General features: G+C 48.3%; 1 protein-coding gene across 2 annotated transcripts in view; it reads left to right on the forward strand.

Moving 5' to 3' along the window:
• Window positions 1-16,284, forward strand: part of git1 (G protein-coupled receptor kinase interacting ArfGAP 1) — a 30,368-nt gene that overhangs the window by 1,742 nt on the left and 12,342 nt on the right. For both annotated transcript variants that reach the window (XM_076282670.1, XM_076282671.1), the window contains exons 2-13: window positions 2,950-3,083; window positions 3,613-3,725; window positions 6,193-6,298; window positions 7,172-7,258; window positions 7,614-7,744; window positions 8,521-8,615; window positions 9,025-9,067; window positions 10,612-10,660; window positions 11,506-11,578; window positions 12,538-12,635; window positions 14,541-14,652; window positions 14,939-15,066. In XM_076282670.1, coding sequence (XP_076138785.1) covers window positions 2,950-3,083; window positions 3,613-3,725; window positions 6,193-6,298; window positions 7,172-7,258; window positions 7,614-7,744; window positions 8,521-8,615; window positions 9,025-9,067; window positions 10,612-10,660; window positions 11,506-11,578; window positions 12,538-12,635; window positions 14,541-14,652; window positions 14,939-15,066 — 1,169 coding nt within the window. The remainder of the gene's footprint in view (window positions 1-2,949; window positions 3,084-3,612; window positions 3,726-6,192; window positions 6,299-7,171; window positions 7,259-7,613; window positions 7,745-8,520; window positions 8,616-9,024; window positions 9,068-10,611; window positions 10,661-11,505; window positions 11,579-12,537; window positions 12,636-14,540; window positions 14,653-14,938; window positions 15,067-16,284) is intronic.

Raw genomic sequence — 16,284 nt, forward strand, 5'->3', positions numbered from 1 at the left:
ATGGAGATAGAAGGGGTTGGTTGACCTCTGATGCTAGTAAATGAAGTAGCCTACCAGTAGTTATATAGCTTACTATAATTGTAGGGTGTGTGTAACATGTCATTATCTAACCTTGATTACTAAATCGTCTTGGTGATATTTTCAGATGAATTAGTCAACTATTGTATTTTGTCTTCTGTAGACATCATTTTCAGCTGGCTGACTGACTGGATTGAGTTTTACTGTTTTTTTTTACCATTGTGCTACTCTTGCATTGCCAATTCTCCCAGTCTGTAGTCATCGGTGTAATATCGTTCAGCACTATTGACTCCAGCGCAGTCTAAGTTGGATTAGGATTGTACTGTTTTTCAGTTAACAACAGACTAATTGGCTTAGGCCACAATTCTGTCTGGGTGTCCTGCCAGTTCATTAGCTTTCCAAATCCCACATCAGAGTCAGACTGCTGGGCATACGCGTCAGCAGATTGATTCGCGTTTTAAGAAGACCACCACGAAGACTTCTCCTTAGCACAACAGTAACCACTCTCTAACCCCCGATGTACAATGCCCACAACATTGCAAATTGTGTTACATTATCATTCCAATGTGTTCACTAATTTCATTCGGTACAAATCTTGTCTTTATACCAGGATTGTTTTTCCGATATATTTGGCCTCATTGCATTAATTACCAAATGTCATTTATCAAACAGTACTGTATCTCTCAACTACAACGGTATTATGCTGGACACAGTGCTATAGTCAGATCTGCCCTGGTGCTGAGGATCTCTCTGTTTGCCTAGCTTTGGCCTTGTCCATTGGGCCCCATGAGGAGTGAAGATGGGGGACATGGGGTGGCAGTGGGATAGGGGTGTTGTGTGTGTGGGATGGGGGGGTGGGGGGGGTGGCAGCTGCTCCGTTCTCCCTCACAGCTGCTGCTCTGCCTTCAGGAATGTGTGTGTGTTGTTTTCCGGTTCCTCTGTGCTGTCCCTGGCCTTGCTGATTTACGAGCCTCTATTATGGCCTCTGCGGTTACCTGCTCTCTCCAGCCACTCCGCAGTCACCTGCATTGTACTTAGCCTATAGCTTCTGCGGCCGCTACTTGCACGGCTCTCTTTCTCTTCTTCCAATCCCCTCGGCCACACAACAGCATTCACCAGTGGCCCTGTAGCAGATTCATGACAGCCAGAAGTAGCTCTCTCTTCAGTCCAAGGGTTTTTTTCAGGCTAGGGTTGACCCACCGGCGCAGCTAGAATGGAAGTTTTTCTGTGCCGTGTTTGGGTGACTGAAAGTAGACAGTCAGTTACTCGAGGACAGCCTCTGGTGTTTTGGTTTCCACTCAACAGAAACACTGAATAATAGGAGGCGGGTGGGTTGGGGAGGGGGTGAAGATAAAGGAAAAAGTGATTTTTCCAATCATGCTTGGACGGGAAGAGTGGAACAGCACCATATGCTGGGAGTCTGTGTGTGTGTGTGTGTGTGTGTGTGTGTGTGTGTGTGTGTGTGTGAGAGAGAGAGAGAGAGATCACATTATGTGCACACAGTAAGTGGAACTAAGAGAGATAGTGGGGGGTGCAAGAGCAGGGCAGGGTGGGGAAAGAAGGAAGAGAAAAGAGATAGAGATAGCAGTGGTGGGATCATCCTTCTATGAAGCGTGAATGATGAGAGGCTTTAACTTTTTACCGCAAATTAAAGGGAGAGCGCGCCCACTCCATTATTCTGTGGTGCATCTCTCTCTCTCCCTCTCTCTCTCTTTCCTCACACACAAACTACACAGAACACACACACACACACACTACACAGACACACACAAGCTAAAGCAGCTCCTCTGGGCCGGCAGAGATCCCCTCTGATCTGCTGGGCATCAGCTTGAGTGCAGCCTAAGTAGCTTTGCTTTTCTGCGAGAGCTGATGTTTTAATCATTGGTGTTCTTTTTGTGTCCCTTTTTCCCCCGCAGTGTGATGACTAAGGGCCGTATCTCCCAGACCACTTTGCTCATCCCCTTTGACTGTTTCTATTAGGAACTAGATGTACCGCAAATCGGTACAAAATATGACCTGCGCATTCTCTCCGCAAAAAGAAATCACGCTTGTCAATTTGTCTCCATATTCTACTCCATCCCCTACTCTTGCAACTTTTGTGTATGTAAATGAGTGTGCATGTGTGTGTTTGTTTTTGTGTGCTTCTCTGTGTGTGTTTTCGCTTGTCAGTGTATGTGTGTGGGGGTATATGTGTCTGTGTGTGTATGTTCACTTGTGAGTGTGTGTGTGTGATTGGATTATGGAGATACGAGGTTGTCGTTTAATGCCAGTGTTTCTTTTGCCATTCAGACACTCCAGTTTACTTTTGTGGTGTATCCATGCATTATTTTTTTTCCACTTCATCATGACTCAAATGTTGAAGAATGTAATCTTTCAAGGTTGCTCACGGAGTGACGTATGACAATCTCTGAGACATCACATAATGGTCCCTCTCCACCATCAGGTGGATGAGGTGGTGGGGTGGAGCATCATCCCCTGCCTTGGGACTTAGCTAAATGTGCACGGTGGATGATCGTGGCTGGTTAAATTTAGCAGGAAGCAGGAGGCACCGAGGTGCCTGGCAGCGCAGAGACGTCACGTCTGTCCACGGTCAGCCCACTCTCACCTGAGCGTAACCTGCTACTCCCCTGGGCCCATTCCGCTCCAGTTCTGTCCACGGCTGGTCCCCTCGTCCACCCCCCATGCCGCGGTGACTCATTGTGACTGCTGTAGTAATGTAACGCCAAGTCTAATTCATATGGAGTCTTTAATAGCAGAGCCCCAGCTAGCTGAGCACAGTATGGGGTGGCTCGGCTACTGGTGGTGCCTCCCGGCTTACTGGCTCTTAGTGGCGGGGATGTTCATGAAGTTAATAGGGTGGTCTGCTGATTGCACTGGGCTAAATCCTCCATCTGTCCTCTCTGTCTCTGTCTCTGTCTGTGTCTGTCTCAGACCCAGGGTGGACCAGCATTAACAGGGGGGTGCTGATCTGTGATGAATGCTGCTCAGTGCACCGCAGCCTGGGGCGACACATATCCATCGTCAAGCACCTGCGGCACAGTGGCTGGCCCCCTGCGCTGCTGCAGGTAGGCGAACACACACACACAAAATGCAATCATGGTCATAAAACAGGTACATATATTTAAAGGGATAAACATTGTCTATTGTACATATCTCACGATTGGCATGGGGTACTTTCCATAAGATCATCTCTCAATGCAAATCAAACCAGCTATTAGGCTAACTGAAATAAAACCATGGCAATCTCTAGGTATGGTGAAGGGTATGTAATGTGGGGCTATTTTATTTCCAATGGCCAAGGGAACTTTATCAGGATGTATAGTATCTTAGATCCACGAAATAACCGGCCTTTAAAAATAAAAATCTGCCTGCCTCTATGGGAATTTAACATAGGGATGTATACTTATGACTCCCTGTATTTTAAGGAAGAACATTTATTTATTTACAATACATTATTCATTCACAAAGAAAATTGGTGTCCCTAAAGGCTAGATTTATCCTCATTGCTTTAATTTAGGCATTAAGATCAATTTCCAAAATACATTTTGTTGAGATTATCTTGTTTATGACTTCTCTGGATGTGTGTGTATTTAGATGGTGCAGACCCTGGCCAGTAACGGTGCGAACTCCATCTGGGAGCACTCCCTGCTGGACCCTGCACAGGTGCAGAGTGGACGCAGGAAACCCAACCCACAAGACAAAGTCCAGTGAGTCTTTCTCACCCTCACCCCTACATTACCTAAAGCCACCTAACACACACACACACACACAGAGGGACCACGGCCAGGTTAGATTTATGGGGAGTTAAGCCCAAGAAATACCAGTGTAGTGTCGTGAGCCAGCATTGATCTGTTGGGAGGTTCATGGGATGTATTGTATTACATGGACAGCACACGTTGGGCTGTAATTCAGTTTAATCCGTCCTGGACATGGAGTTCTAATTGTCTTATCCAAACAGAACTGGGTACATACAGTACCTTAAAAACGGTGGTTAGAAAGCACAGTGCAGTTTTATAATCACTGTTACCAGCCTTGCACACAGCGCCACGCCCCAAAAAGGGGCGACGTTTCACCGGCACTTGGTACTTGGTACGCTTTGGTGGCAGGGTGTGCACCTCACAAGTTTTGTTAACTGGCTAGAACAGCGTGACTGGCACAGTCACAACAAAGAGGCTGCTTAAGATGAACCAGTGCTTGTTTTGCTTCCTCATATGATAATGAACAGTTGTTTGATTTCCTGCTCTCTGGCCGTGTCCCCCTAACAACTGAGACTCGGTGGGAGCCTCAACAGCTAAATTCGAGGGGTCTTTCAAAGTCCAGCAGCGCTTATTTCACTCATATGCGCCTATGCATAGCAGACATCAGGTTAGATATCTTAAAAGGCAGCATTTTTTCCCGTTTTGGACACAGCCATCATATGGACACGTTCATAAGGTTAAAAATGACATAGATGGGAAAGTGTTTTTTTACTTGGGCTTTCTTGAATAAGGAGAAATACGGTTGTTTCCTCCTTCAGATGCGAATCTAGAACTTTGAAAAGGGCAAATCTGAACAAATACAGACTCACTAAATAATTCATGTGGGTGCCAGATAAGCATTAGGGGGTGCTAGATATCTGCTAAAACGGGACATTGTTCCCCAGCCTAATTATAGGGTTGTAAATGGGCTTGTAAGATCGCATTTGAGCATGTTTTTGTATACCTTCTATGTATCAGAGAACTGGGTAAAGTAATCCGTTCATCCATTCTTTTTTTTTTTTTAAGTATATTTTTTGGGCTTTTTATGCCTTTAATTAGATAGGATAGTGGAGATTGACAGGAAGTGAGTGGGAGAAAGAGTCGGGGTGGGATCCGGAAAGGACCACGGGGCGGGAATCGAACCCGGGTCGCCGGCGTACGGTGCAGGTGCCCCAGCCAGTCGCGCCACTGCTGGGGCCAATCCGTTCATCCATTCTGTCATCTTTAAAAACTTGTTTTTCACCAGAGGTCATCTTTAAAGGTTTACTTAAAAATCTTAAAAGTCCAATCTTTTGAAAAAGCTTTACATTATCATGTAATCAGAATGCAGACCCTTTTGAAAAGCTTCAGTCAGACCTCAGACTTCCAGACCTTCGTCACATACTCACAATGAAAAGAAAAGTAACATTTTCAATACCTGGATATGTAACCTTTTAAAAAAGGAATAATATTTTGAAAACATTCCGTTGTCTTCTGGACAACCTTTCTTAAAAGCTTATTGAGTCCAGTCTGTGGTCTTTGTATTTTTAAGGTGAGATTTTTTTATCTGTAGCCTATGTTAGCTGTAACTGATTGGTGATAGATCTGCTATGTATAAGGTGAAAAACATACATTTACAGACGTGTGTGTGTGTGTGTGTGTGTGGGGGGGGGGGGGGTGTTGGGTTGTGGTTAAGGAGGATGCATGCAGTAGCCAGAAATGTTGTGGGTTCAATTCCCTGGTGCCACCATTGTGCCCCACCCCGTGAGCTAGGGGAGCTCTGGGGAGACTGGCCCTTGTAATGAATTACATACTGCATGTAAGCTTTAGATGAAATGAATGAATAAGATCTGTTGCATCTGATGTTGCTTCCATGAAATGGAAATCTTGGATAATATTGTAAATCGAGTCTAAGACTTCAGCATTATACATTACAGCATGAAGTACGGGGACCCACGTACCCTGCCCTAGTGTTTTGCTCAGTATTCATGAAACAGCTTAACTGTCGTGTCTGTCATGGCACTTTAACTATTCTTATTGCTGCTTCCACTTATTCAGATGGCATTCTTATCAGCAGTGGCGCTTATCATGCAGTGCAGTGATGATAACGTGCCTCTAGTGCAAGTGTACAAGAGTATGGTGCTGTGTAATAGTTAATGTATATGACAGCCATGAGTCGAGTAGAACAGCACCTGGTAGTCATACTTGACTTGCTTTAGCATGTGATTCTCACACCCTGTCTTTTCCCTACCAAATTAATTTGATTTACCCTTTATTCACATCACATGGCAGGTAAAGACCTCTGTGGCCAAAGGTACATTGGTTATGACTATATAACTTTGGTAATTTACTGATATTTAAGTAGTTAATAAAAACGCATAAAGTATGACTTGTAGTATTGAACATAGTGAACATTCATATGTTTGACAGCGTATCAAATTCTCCTCCTCTTCCCCAGTCCCACAAAGTCCGAGTTCATCCGTGCCAAGTACCAGATGCTGGCGTTCGTCCATAAGCTGCCCTGTCGTGACGATGACGGAGTCACCACCAAGGACCTGAGCAAGGTGAGCTGGAGCCAGCGGAGGATGAGCCTCCGCTCAGTCAGGGGCGCCGCTCTGTCACGCCGCTCCGTCACGCCGGCCTTCTTCTCCTCTAAGCCTCGTCACCCTCTGGACTCCTTCCTCTGTTCCCTCTGGTTTTGTCCTGCTTCCGGCCCTCTCCTTTGTCGGACTTCTTTTCCTGTCTCTCTCCATCCTTGTTTCGCCCCAAGCGTTTCTCTCTTTTCTCTGCCCTTCTGTCTCTTGTTTTGTCATTTAAGCCGCCCACTCTTTCTCTGTCTCCTTAGTCTCTCCTCCTCCTTTGTTTCTGTCCTTTTCGCTCTTGCGTTATCTTTCCTCTCTCTCTCTCTCTCTCTCCCCCTCCCTCTCTCTCTCCCTCACTCAAATCCCCCCCCTCTCTCTCCCTCACTCTCTCTCTCTTTCTCTCTCCCTCGCTCTCTCTCTCCCTCACTCTCTCTCTGTCTCTCTCCCCTCTCTCTCCCTCACTCAAATCCCCCCCCCTCTCTCTCCCTCACTCTCTCTCTCTCTTTCTCTCTCCCTCTCCCTCGCTCTCTCTCTCCCTCACTCTCTCTCTCTCTCTCTCTCTCTCTCTCTCTCTCTCTCTCTCTCTCTCTCTCTCTCTCTCTCTCCCCTCTCTCTGAGTGTCGTGCTGATGGGTTGACTCCCACTGAGCTCTTTAACAGGACGTCCGCCGTAGGAGGCTCTTTAATGACAGTGTGGCCATGAATAATGTGCTCGCCCCCCCGCCCTGTTGAAGCTGCCTGTAATGAGAGCATTCACCCCACATTTCTTTTTTCTTCCTCTCCTCTCCTCCTCCTCTCTTTCTCTCTCCCTCTCTCTCACTCTCTCTCTCATACATCTTTTACTTCCCTCCTTCAGCAACTGCACTCCAGTGTGAGGACGGGTAGCCTGGAGACGTGTCTGCGGCTGCTGTCTCTGGGGGCGCAGGCCAACTTCTTCCACCCGGTAAGACGTCTGACCTTTGGCCTCTCGTTGACCTTTACCCCGGCCCTGTTAATCACTGCCTGCTGGGACCCAGCTGTAAACAGATCTGGCCTATTAATGCTCACCTCCAATGGCCTTCATACATGCTTACCCACTGCTGTTTTAGTCACCAAGCTGCCATTATGGATGTCCTATTTCAACATTATGTGTGTGCTAGATTAGATTAGACACACACATATGCATGTGCATATCACATAATTAATCAACACATAAACACTTTGCTTTCTACAGTGGCTCATACGTTTACCCCCCCACCCCACCCCACCCCACCCCACCCCACCCCTCTCTGTTTGTCCATGTCTGGGTGTCTGTGCAGGAGAAGGGCACCACCCCTCTGCACGTTGCTGCCAAGGCAGGGCAGGTGTTGCAAGCGGAGCTGCTGGTGGTCTATGGAGCGGACCCTGGAGCCCCAGACATCAACGGTCGCACGCCTATAGACTACGCCAGGTGCAGCACTCTTCCACCGATGCCCATATTGCTTTTCATCTGTTGATTGATATACAATGAACTCATCACTAAATTCATTTCCCAGCACAGTATATAGCATTACAAAGAAGCTTGTATATCTATGACTCTTTCATGCTTAAAGGTGCTTTAAGCGATGCCACGCGTTTTTTAGGCTAAAACATTTTATGTCACTTACTGCGAACAGCACCTAACCAACCGCTAGCTGTCTGTGTCCTGAATACACTGTAAAAAAACGTGATCTCGTTGGACAGCCCAGGCTCTAAGAACGGCAACAAAAACAACCTGGGCAAACCTAGCCCATGAAAACATAACAAACTGATCCAGCAAATCACAGACGAGATGCGCGTTTAAGAGAGTTTTAATTGCACGGGAGCAGCATGGGAGGGAGGGGGAGGAAGTACTGAGCTAGCTCTCTGTTTTGTTTGAAAGTCAACAGAAGTGACATTGCCCAGCATCGCTTAGAGCACCTTTAATAATACAATGTACACACCGGTAGCAAAGTTTCGCTACCGTTGTGTATGTTGTATTATTAAGCATGAAAGAGTCATAGATATACAATGTGCTCTTGGAATTTGCAAAGTGTTATCGATGACACGATGACATGCCTAAGTACTTTTTTATGAGGTCATTTACCACAGAGTGGAATGGAAACTACTTTGTCTCGTTCCATCCACCTGCATGTCAGTCTCTCGCACATGCTCTCTGATGTTCTCCTGAGTGTCCCTGTTGACTCATGTCTGTTGTGCCCGCTGCAGGCAAGCAGGCCAGGTGGAGCTGGCTGAGCGACTGGTGGAGTGTCAGTACGAGCTCACGGACAGACTGGCCTTCTACCTGTGTGGACGGCGCCCAGGTGAGCACAGCACTGCCCCTTATAGGAGTTGAAGATTGTGTGTCTTGTCACGGTTTAATTATGCACAAACATGCAGCAGATTTGAGATGTGCTGTGATCCACACTCAGGTTGTGTTAGTGGTCTTCTTTTTTTTTTGTGTGTGTGTGTATGTGTGTGTGTGTGTGTGTGTGTAGGCTGTCGTGCATGTTGTATGTTAGCAGTGCATGTCTTCTAAGTTTAGCCGTGGCCTCATTAAACTTTCATGGCCCCCTCAAACGCAACCCCAGATGGCTCAGCCTCATCAGCCATGGAGAAGCTCACAGAGAACATATTTAAGTTAACACACACACACACACAGAGGATTTTTTTTACGATGTGGCACATACTTGAGTCTCTCGAGCGGTTCTATGTCTTTTATTCATCCTGCAGATCACAAGAACGGGCATTACATCATCCCACAGATGGCTGACAGGTATGGAGTGTGTGTTTGTGTTTGTGTCTGTACGTGCATGTGTGTTTATTCATTTTGGAGGACTAAATGTTGTTTACCACTGGCCCTTGTTGTATGACTAAATAACTTTGTTGCCTGGCTGGCAGTGCCTTTGTTGTCACTTTGATGTCAGTTGTATTTTTTTAAGAGGGTAGCATAGTGTTGCAATGTAGCTTCTTGGCCAACAGGTTGCGCTGTGTCTTAATTGTGTTGATAGAGGATGACTGAGCAGGGCTAATGTCCAGGCTCATTAATACTGGTCATCTGAGTTCGATGGCTCTCCGCTTGCTGAATACCATGTTGATATCTGGTTTCATTCTGGTAATCATTACAGCAAAGATAGCAGATAACTGTTGTTGATGTGGGGATCTGAAATTCTTTCTTGCAGTCTTTCTGCATTGCTCTCTCTTTCTCTCTTTCTCTCTCTCTCCCACTCTCTCTCCTTCTCTCTCTTTTTTTTTCTCTTTCTCTTTCTTTCTCTCTCTCTTTGTCTTTCTCTCTGTGACTATCCTCTGCTCTGTTTCTTCCTCACTCTTCACAATTTTTCTTTCTCTTGCACTCGTTCTTTCTTTCTTTCTTTCTCTCTGTCTGTCTCCCTGATTGTATATCTCTAGCTGTCTTTCTCTCTGGCTCACTGGTTTTCTGTTCTCTCCATCTCGCTGCGCTTGTGGAGGCAGAGCTCGCCCTAAGTGCCCGACGCAGAGGTATCTCTCCTTTCCTCTCATCCCCCTTTCTCCCTCCACCACTCCTTCCGCTTCCCCTTTGTCTCCCCTCTTCTTCCTCAGCATCCTCCTCTCCCTCCCTCCATCCCTCCATCCGTCCGTCCTCCCCCCATACGTCCTTACAGTCACAGGTGTGTCAGGGTGAGTGGGCCTTAAGATGTGCTTTAATCGTCCACTGTCACTTGGCCTTGACCGAGCCCCACCCTGCTGATATCTCCCAACACACAGGGCACGGCTTAATAATCACGCCCTGTGTAAAGACCAATCCTGCGTGGGAAGCTGCTGAAAGCTGTGTGTGTGTGTGCTTGTGCGTGCGTGTGTGTTTGTGTGCGTGCGTGTGTATGTGTGTGTGTGTGCTTGTGTGTGTGTGTGTGTGTGTGTGCTTGTGCGTGTGTGGGTGCGTGCGTGCGTGCGTGCGTGCGTGTGTGTGTGAGAGAGAGAGAGAGGCAGAGGCTCTAAAAATGACAAAAATGGTCACTAATAGTTGTAGATTATTGCTACTGGGCTGGAGGATATGAACAACTTCTGACACACACAGATCACATGCACACACACACTCAGCTTGTCTAGCCCAACTCCACCCCCGCCCCAAACCCCAACAGTACATGTTCACCCATTAGATGAAGATCTCCATGCTAACACCTCCACTTGTTACCCCTTGTCCCCCTCCGCATCTCTCTCTATCTGTCTGTGCGTTATGTCCTTGTTGTTTGTTTGTTGTTGTCTTTCTGTTTTGTTCCATTTGTTTGTTTTGTTTTGTTTGTTCACTGGTCCCTCTCTGTTCTCTGTGTGTTATTTATGTAGCTTGGACCTCTCTGAGCTGGCCAAGGCGGCCAAGAAGAAGCTTCAAGCGGTGAGTGTCTGTGTGTTTGAGCATGTTTGTGTGTGTGTGTGTGTGTGTGTGTTTGTAATCACCTCCTGGGGTAAAGAAGGGCAAGCTGCACAGTCTGAACAGGAGGAAAGCAGGGCTGGTCTGACCTTTACATGTGAGGGAGCTACTCTGAGGAATATTCACAACATCCAACCTCCGTACACTCATGTCATGTGCATTCGCCACAAGCTGTATTCCTGAATCCACTGCTGATCTAAATTGTGTTCTTAAATCCAGCACTGCTCCAGACTGTATTCTAGAATCCACTGCGGATCCAAATTGTGTTCTTAAATCCAGTCCTGCTCCAGACTGTATTCTGGAATCCACTGTGGATCCAAATTGTGTTCTTAAATCCAGCCTTGCTCCAGACTGTTTTCTAGAATTCACTGTGGATCCAAATTGTGTTCTTAAATCCAGCCTTGCTCCAGACTGTATTCTAGAATTCACTGTGAATCCAAATTGTGTTCTTAAATCCAGAGTACAGTGTAAAAAAAAAAAAACTTGGTTCACTGCCAACTTAACCAAAAACAACAGAATGACTAGATGCTTTTATATGGGTTAGCTTGTCATGGTCTTGCCCCGTCTTGCCTTGTGTGCTCTCCTGTGTGGTTCTTTGTTTTGGTGTACTTTGTGTTTTGGTTAGTTGTAGCATCTGTTATGGACACACATGGATTTCCCAGTTGTTGGTCTTTTTAAAGTGTGGGAAGCATTTCCAGACAGTGTTGAACCCTTTTGACAGCTCTGTGGCTTTTCATTGCGTGTATGCCTTTTGTAATGTGCTCACACTTTACTGTGTGTGTGTGTGTGTCTGTGTGTGTGTGGGGCAGCTGAGTAACCGACTGTTTGAGGAGCTGGCCATGGATGTGTATGATGAGGTGGACCGACGGGAGAATGACGCTGGTAAGCCCCTCGTCCTCCTCCCCTCTCTGATAATTACAGTGCTTCTCTCTCTCTCTCTCTCTCTCTCCCTCTCTCCTCTCTTTCTCTCTCTCTCTTTTCCCTCCTCCTCTTAAACCAGACTTTTTTCCTTTTTCAGTTATGGAATCTGTGAGCTGGGGATCTGTGGGTGGTAATGGGGGGGGGGGGGCGTATAAACACACTCTTCGGACGGAGCAGTAGCCATGGAGGGCAAAGACCTGGAATAGAGGGAGGGATCAGATCAGAGGAGAGAAGGGGGGGGGAACGACTTGTAGGGAAGGAGGAAAGGAGGAGAGCGAAAGAAAGCAGAGCGAGCAAAGTTCCTGAAGGGAGTGCCGTAGGAATTTGTGAGTCGCTCTTTCTTTCTCTCTCTATACCTCCCTTTCTTCTCTTTCTCTTTCTCTCTTTCTCCTCCCTTCTCTCTCTTCCTCCTCTGACTAGCGGGAGCGGTAGCAGGCAGGCGAGGCTGGAGGCTGCAGGTAAGCTGAGCGGAGGTAGCAGCGGGGGGAGGAGGAAAGGGAAGAGGGAGGGGTGGGTGGTTGGGGGGGCGGGTGCAGGGCTGAGGACTGAGGGCTGAAGCTCAGGGAAAGGTCAGGCACACGAGGGGACGCCAGCGCAGCGCAGCGCAGCACAGCACAGCACCGCTCAGTTCAGGGCACAGCCAGCGGCTTCATTCTCTCTCAGCCGGAAGAGCCCGCCCATCAAGTGTGTCTGTGTGTGTCTGTGTGTGTCTGTGTGTGTGTGTGTGTGTGTGTGTGCGTGTGTGTGTGTGCGTGCGCGTGCATGTGCATAAATGGCCGTGAGTGTTGCTTATGGGCATTAAATGCAATCTTTTTTTCCTCTCCTTCTTTCTGTCTTCCTCCCACTCTCTCTCTCTCTCCCACTCTCTCTCTCTCTCTCTCCCACTCTCTCTCTCCTGTCTCTCTCCCCTGCTGTGTTAGTGTGGCTCACGACTCAGAACCACAGCACCCTGGTGACGGAGCGCAGCGCCGTCCCCTTCCTGCCTGTCAACCCCGAGTACTCAGCCACACGCAACCAGGTAAATACCACACACACACACACATACATACATACACACACACACACACACACACATATGCATACACACACACACACACATATACATACACAGCCACACACACACACACACACACACACATATACATACACACACACACACACACACACACACACACACACACACACACATACATACATACACACACATATACATACACACACACACACACACACACACACACACACACACACACACACACACACATACACACATACATACATACACACACATATACACACACACACACACACACACACACACACACACACACACACACACACATACATACATACACACACATATACATACACACACACACACACACACACACACACACACACACACACACACACACACACATACATACATACACACACATATACATACACACACACACACACACACACACACACACACACACACACACACACACACACACACACACACACACACACACACACACACACACTCTTCCACATGCTTTCTCACTCTTTCTTTCCTTTTCTCTCACGCTCTCTCTCTCTTTCTCTCAGTATTTGTGAGTATAAATTAATCCTTGAACATACACACAGCGACTCTTTAACAAACTCCCTCTCTCTATATATTTTGTACACTTGGTCTCACTCACTCACTCACTCGCTTACTGACTCACTGTTTCTCAGACACACACACACACACACACTTGCACAGACACACACTCATATAGTCATGTGTGTTTGCCCAGAGGGTGTGCGAGGCTGGCTGGCCAGACTGCTGCCTGGCTGCGTCTGGAGCCGCTTCTGCTCGGACTGCTGAGGAGAAAGCCGCAGATGTAATGCCCTGTGACACGGACAGGCAGCGGTGCAGCCGCGTGTGCGCTCCCAACAGAACAAGCCGAGATGGAGAGAGAGAGAGAGTGAGAGAGAGAGAGGGAGGGAGTGAGGGAGTGAGGGATTTCAAAAAGAACAGAAGGACAAACGGGGAAAAGCTGAAGTCTGGGGTGAAACAGAGAGAGAGAGAGAGAGCGGATGAGGCTCATGTCTATAAATAGAGAGTTTGTGGCTGGATGATGTCTGCAGCCCACTGCTGGCCAGCAGGGAGACAGAGTGACGGAGTCAAAGAGAGCGAGAGAGGGAGAGAGTCAAGAAAGAGAGAGAGAGGGAGAGGGGAAGGAAAATGGCAAGATGTTTTCCAGCTGTTGTAAAGCTGGAGCCCTGTGGTAAAGCTCCTTCACCTCTCTCTCTCTCTCTCTCCCTCTCTCTCCAACTCTCACTTCCTCTCCCTCACTCTCTCTCTGTTTTTCTGGCTTGTTCGTAGCGGGCACATTTCCTGCAATGGGATTGGCCCGCTGCAGAATGACTGGTCACTTTGTTTATATGTGTGTGTGTGTGTGCGTGTCAGGAGAATGGCTTCTGTTGGAGAGAGGGGAGGGTTTCAGGGCTCCGGCCCAGCTGACACGTCCACACATCTGCAGCCTCGTCTTGTCCCTGGGTGCCTCTCCTGGACACCACAGCACCAGCCTGAAGGGAGCTTATTTTAACATGGGATTGAATTAGGAGACGCTAGCCAGTTAGCACAACCAGCGGGTTTCCAGCACTGCGCGAGTGCCAGCTTTAATAAGGGCTCAGCCTGCAGCAGGTCTGTGTTTGTGTTCGCTGAGGGCGCACTCAAGCTCGCTCGCTTGGCCGCTGTGTAAACACTGGCGGCGCATGTTTTATGTCCTCCGCGACTCGGGTTTGTTGACTGGGTTCATGGGAGCAGGGGAAGCCTTGATGGGACGTGAGGATTCACTCGTTTTCTGTTGTCTTTCTTCCCCTTCTCCCCTTCTCTCTCTCTCTCTCTCTCTCTCTCTCTCTCTCTCTCTCTCTCTGTCTCTGCTCCCAGGGCCGTCAGAAGTTGGCGCGCTTCAACGCCCGTGAGTTTGCCACACTCATCATCGACATCCTGAGCGACGCCAAGAGGCGGCAGCAGGGCAAAGGCCTGAGCAGTCCCACTGGTGAGCAGCCTGGCTGGCCCATTACTGCGCCTGGGCCTGAGACAGGGGCGGGGGGGTGGGGGGGGGATTGTACTGTGTATGCTCTTACAGAGAGAGATAATGCGATTGTAAAAACGAGATTATGGGATGTTTATGGGGCGTTAATGGAGGGATGGCTGGCTGTGGGAGGTTAATGTTGGGGTGTGTGTGTGTGTGTCAGGGGGGATGGGGGGAGAGTTGTTAGCATCAGCTGGCTCCGCCATCTTCTCCCCCACCCAACCTCCCCTCGATGTCTTTCCCCTCACAGAGGCACTGGAGCTGGGCCAGGCGGACGACGACCAGCATGACTACGACAGCGTAGCCTCGGACGAGGACACTGACAGCGAGCTGGCCACGCAGAACAACAGCAACACGCAGCGCAACAACCGGGCCAAGGTGAGCAAGGGGCACGCGCCAGCACGCGCACGTCACATCGCATTAGTCCGACACCAGGGGCAGGGGAGGGGTAGGACCACGCTGGACTCCAGCTGAGGCCTCCAGAGACGTCATCTGCATCTCTCAGTATTATACAACAGGGTGTGTAATGTGTAATGTGCAAGTACGGGCAGTGCCTCTGCTGACTGAGGTGTTCAGTGACTGAAGTGAAGAAATGGCTCGAGGTGTGAATGGTGCAATCCTCCATTATAATCCATTCTACTTATTGTCAAGCTTAACAGTCACGGCAATAGCATAGGTGGGTTAAACCGTTTCCATATAAAGAGGGAGAAGCTCCTGTGGGATTTTGCCTGTGTGGGAGCTCGCCTCTGGTGGCCTCGCAACAGCAGCGTTGCTTGGTTGCTTGGAGGAATGATAACAGTCACCAGAGGAACAGTGAAAGGCACGGTCCTCGTTCATAATCCCATTGCTTGTCAGACAAAATTCTGCGCACATTTCTCTAGCTGTCAGACTAGTGTGTGCGCTCAAAACTAAATAAATTTCATGGACAGTCCGTCGGTAAAAGGGAAACCAATGAAGTGCTTTGGATTGAGTCATACACTATTCCAGCCGATCATTACGTTGCTTCAATAGCACGGAAGCTCTAAGTATAATTTAACAACCTTTTACCAGAACCAAGGACTGCACCTTATGCGTGTGCAGACCGAGACCAATTCTGAGTACCGCAGGATGCATTAAAAACCTGAACATCATATACTGGAGCCAGTGGGCGTGGCCTGTTGCGTAAGTCTCTTAAACTACAAAACGAGGCGTCTGCCACTCCACCACAGTGCACAGTTTAGAGCGTCATCTCGCCGCATCTTGTCCCAGCATGCTTTGCGAGGGTGATGGCGGCAGCGTAAGAGCATTTTTCCAGCGTGACCTCAGCGCCTCTTTCCCGCTGCTAATCAGTGGAGCATTGTTCGGCTTCTGGAGGGAGGAAGCGCCGAGAGAGCACGATCCCGCTGGCTCAGGAAGTATCAGGCCTGCCACCGCGCAGAGCAGAGCAGCACCACACACACACACACGCACACACACACACACACACGCACACACACACACACACACACGCACACACACACACACACGCACACATACACACACAGACACACACGCACACGCATACATACATACATGCATACAGAGATACACACACACTCACACACACACATACATACA

This window comes from Alosa pseudoharengus, unplaced genomic scaffold (assembly GCF_046254945.1).
Source record: "Alosa pseudoharengus isolate Yale_2024_CS ecotype anadromous, Long Island Sound unplaced genomic scaffold, YU_APseudo_1.1 YU_APseudo_1.1_scf_13, whole genome shotgun sequence".
NCBI lineage: Eukaryota > Metazoa > Chordata > Actinopteri > Clupeiformes > Clupeidae > Alosa > Alosa pseudoharengus.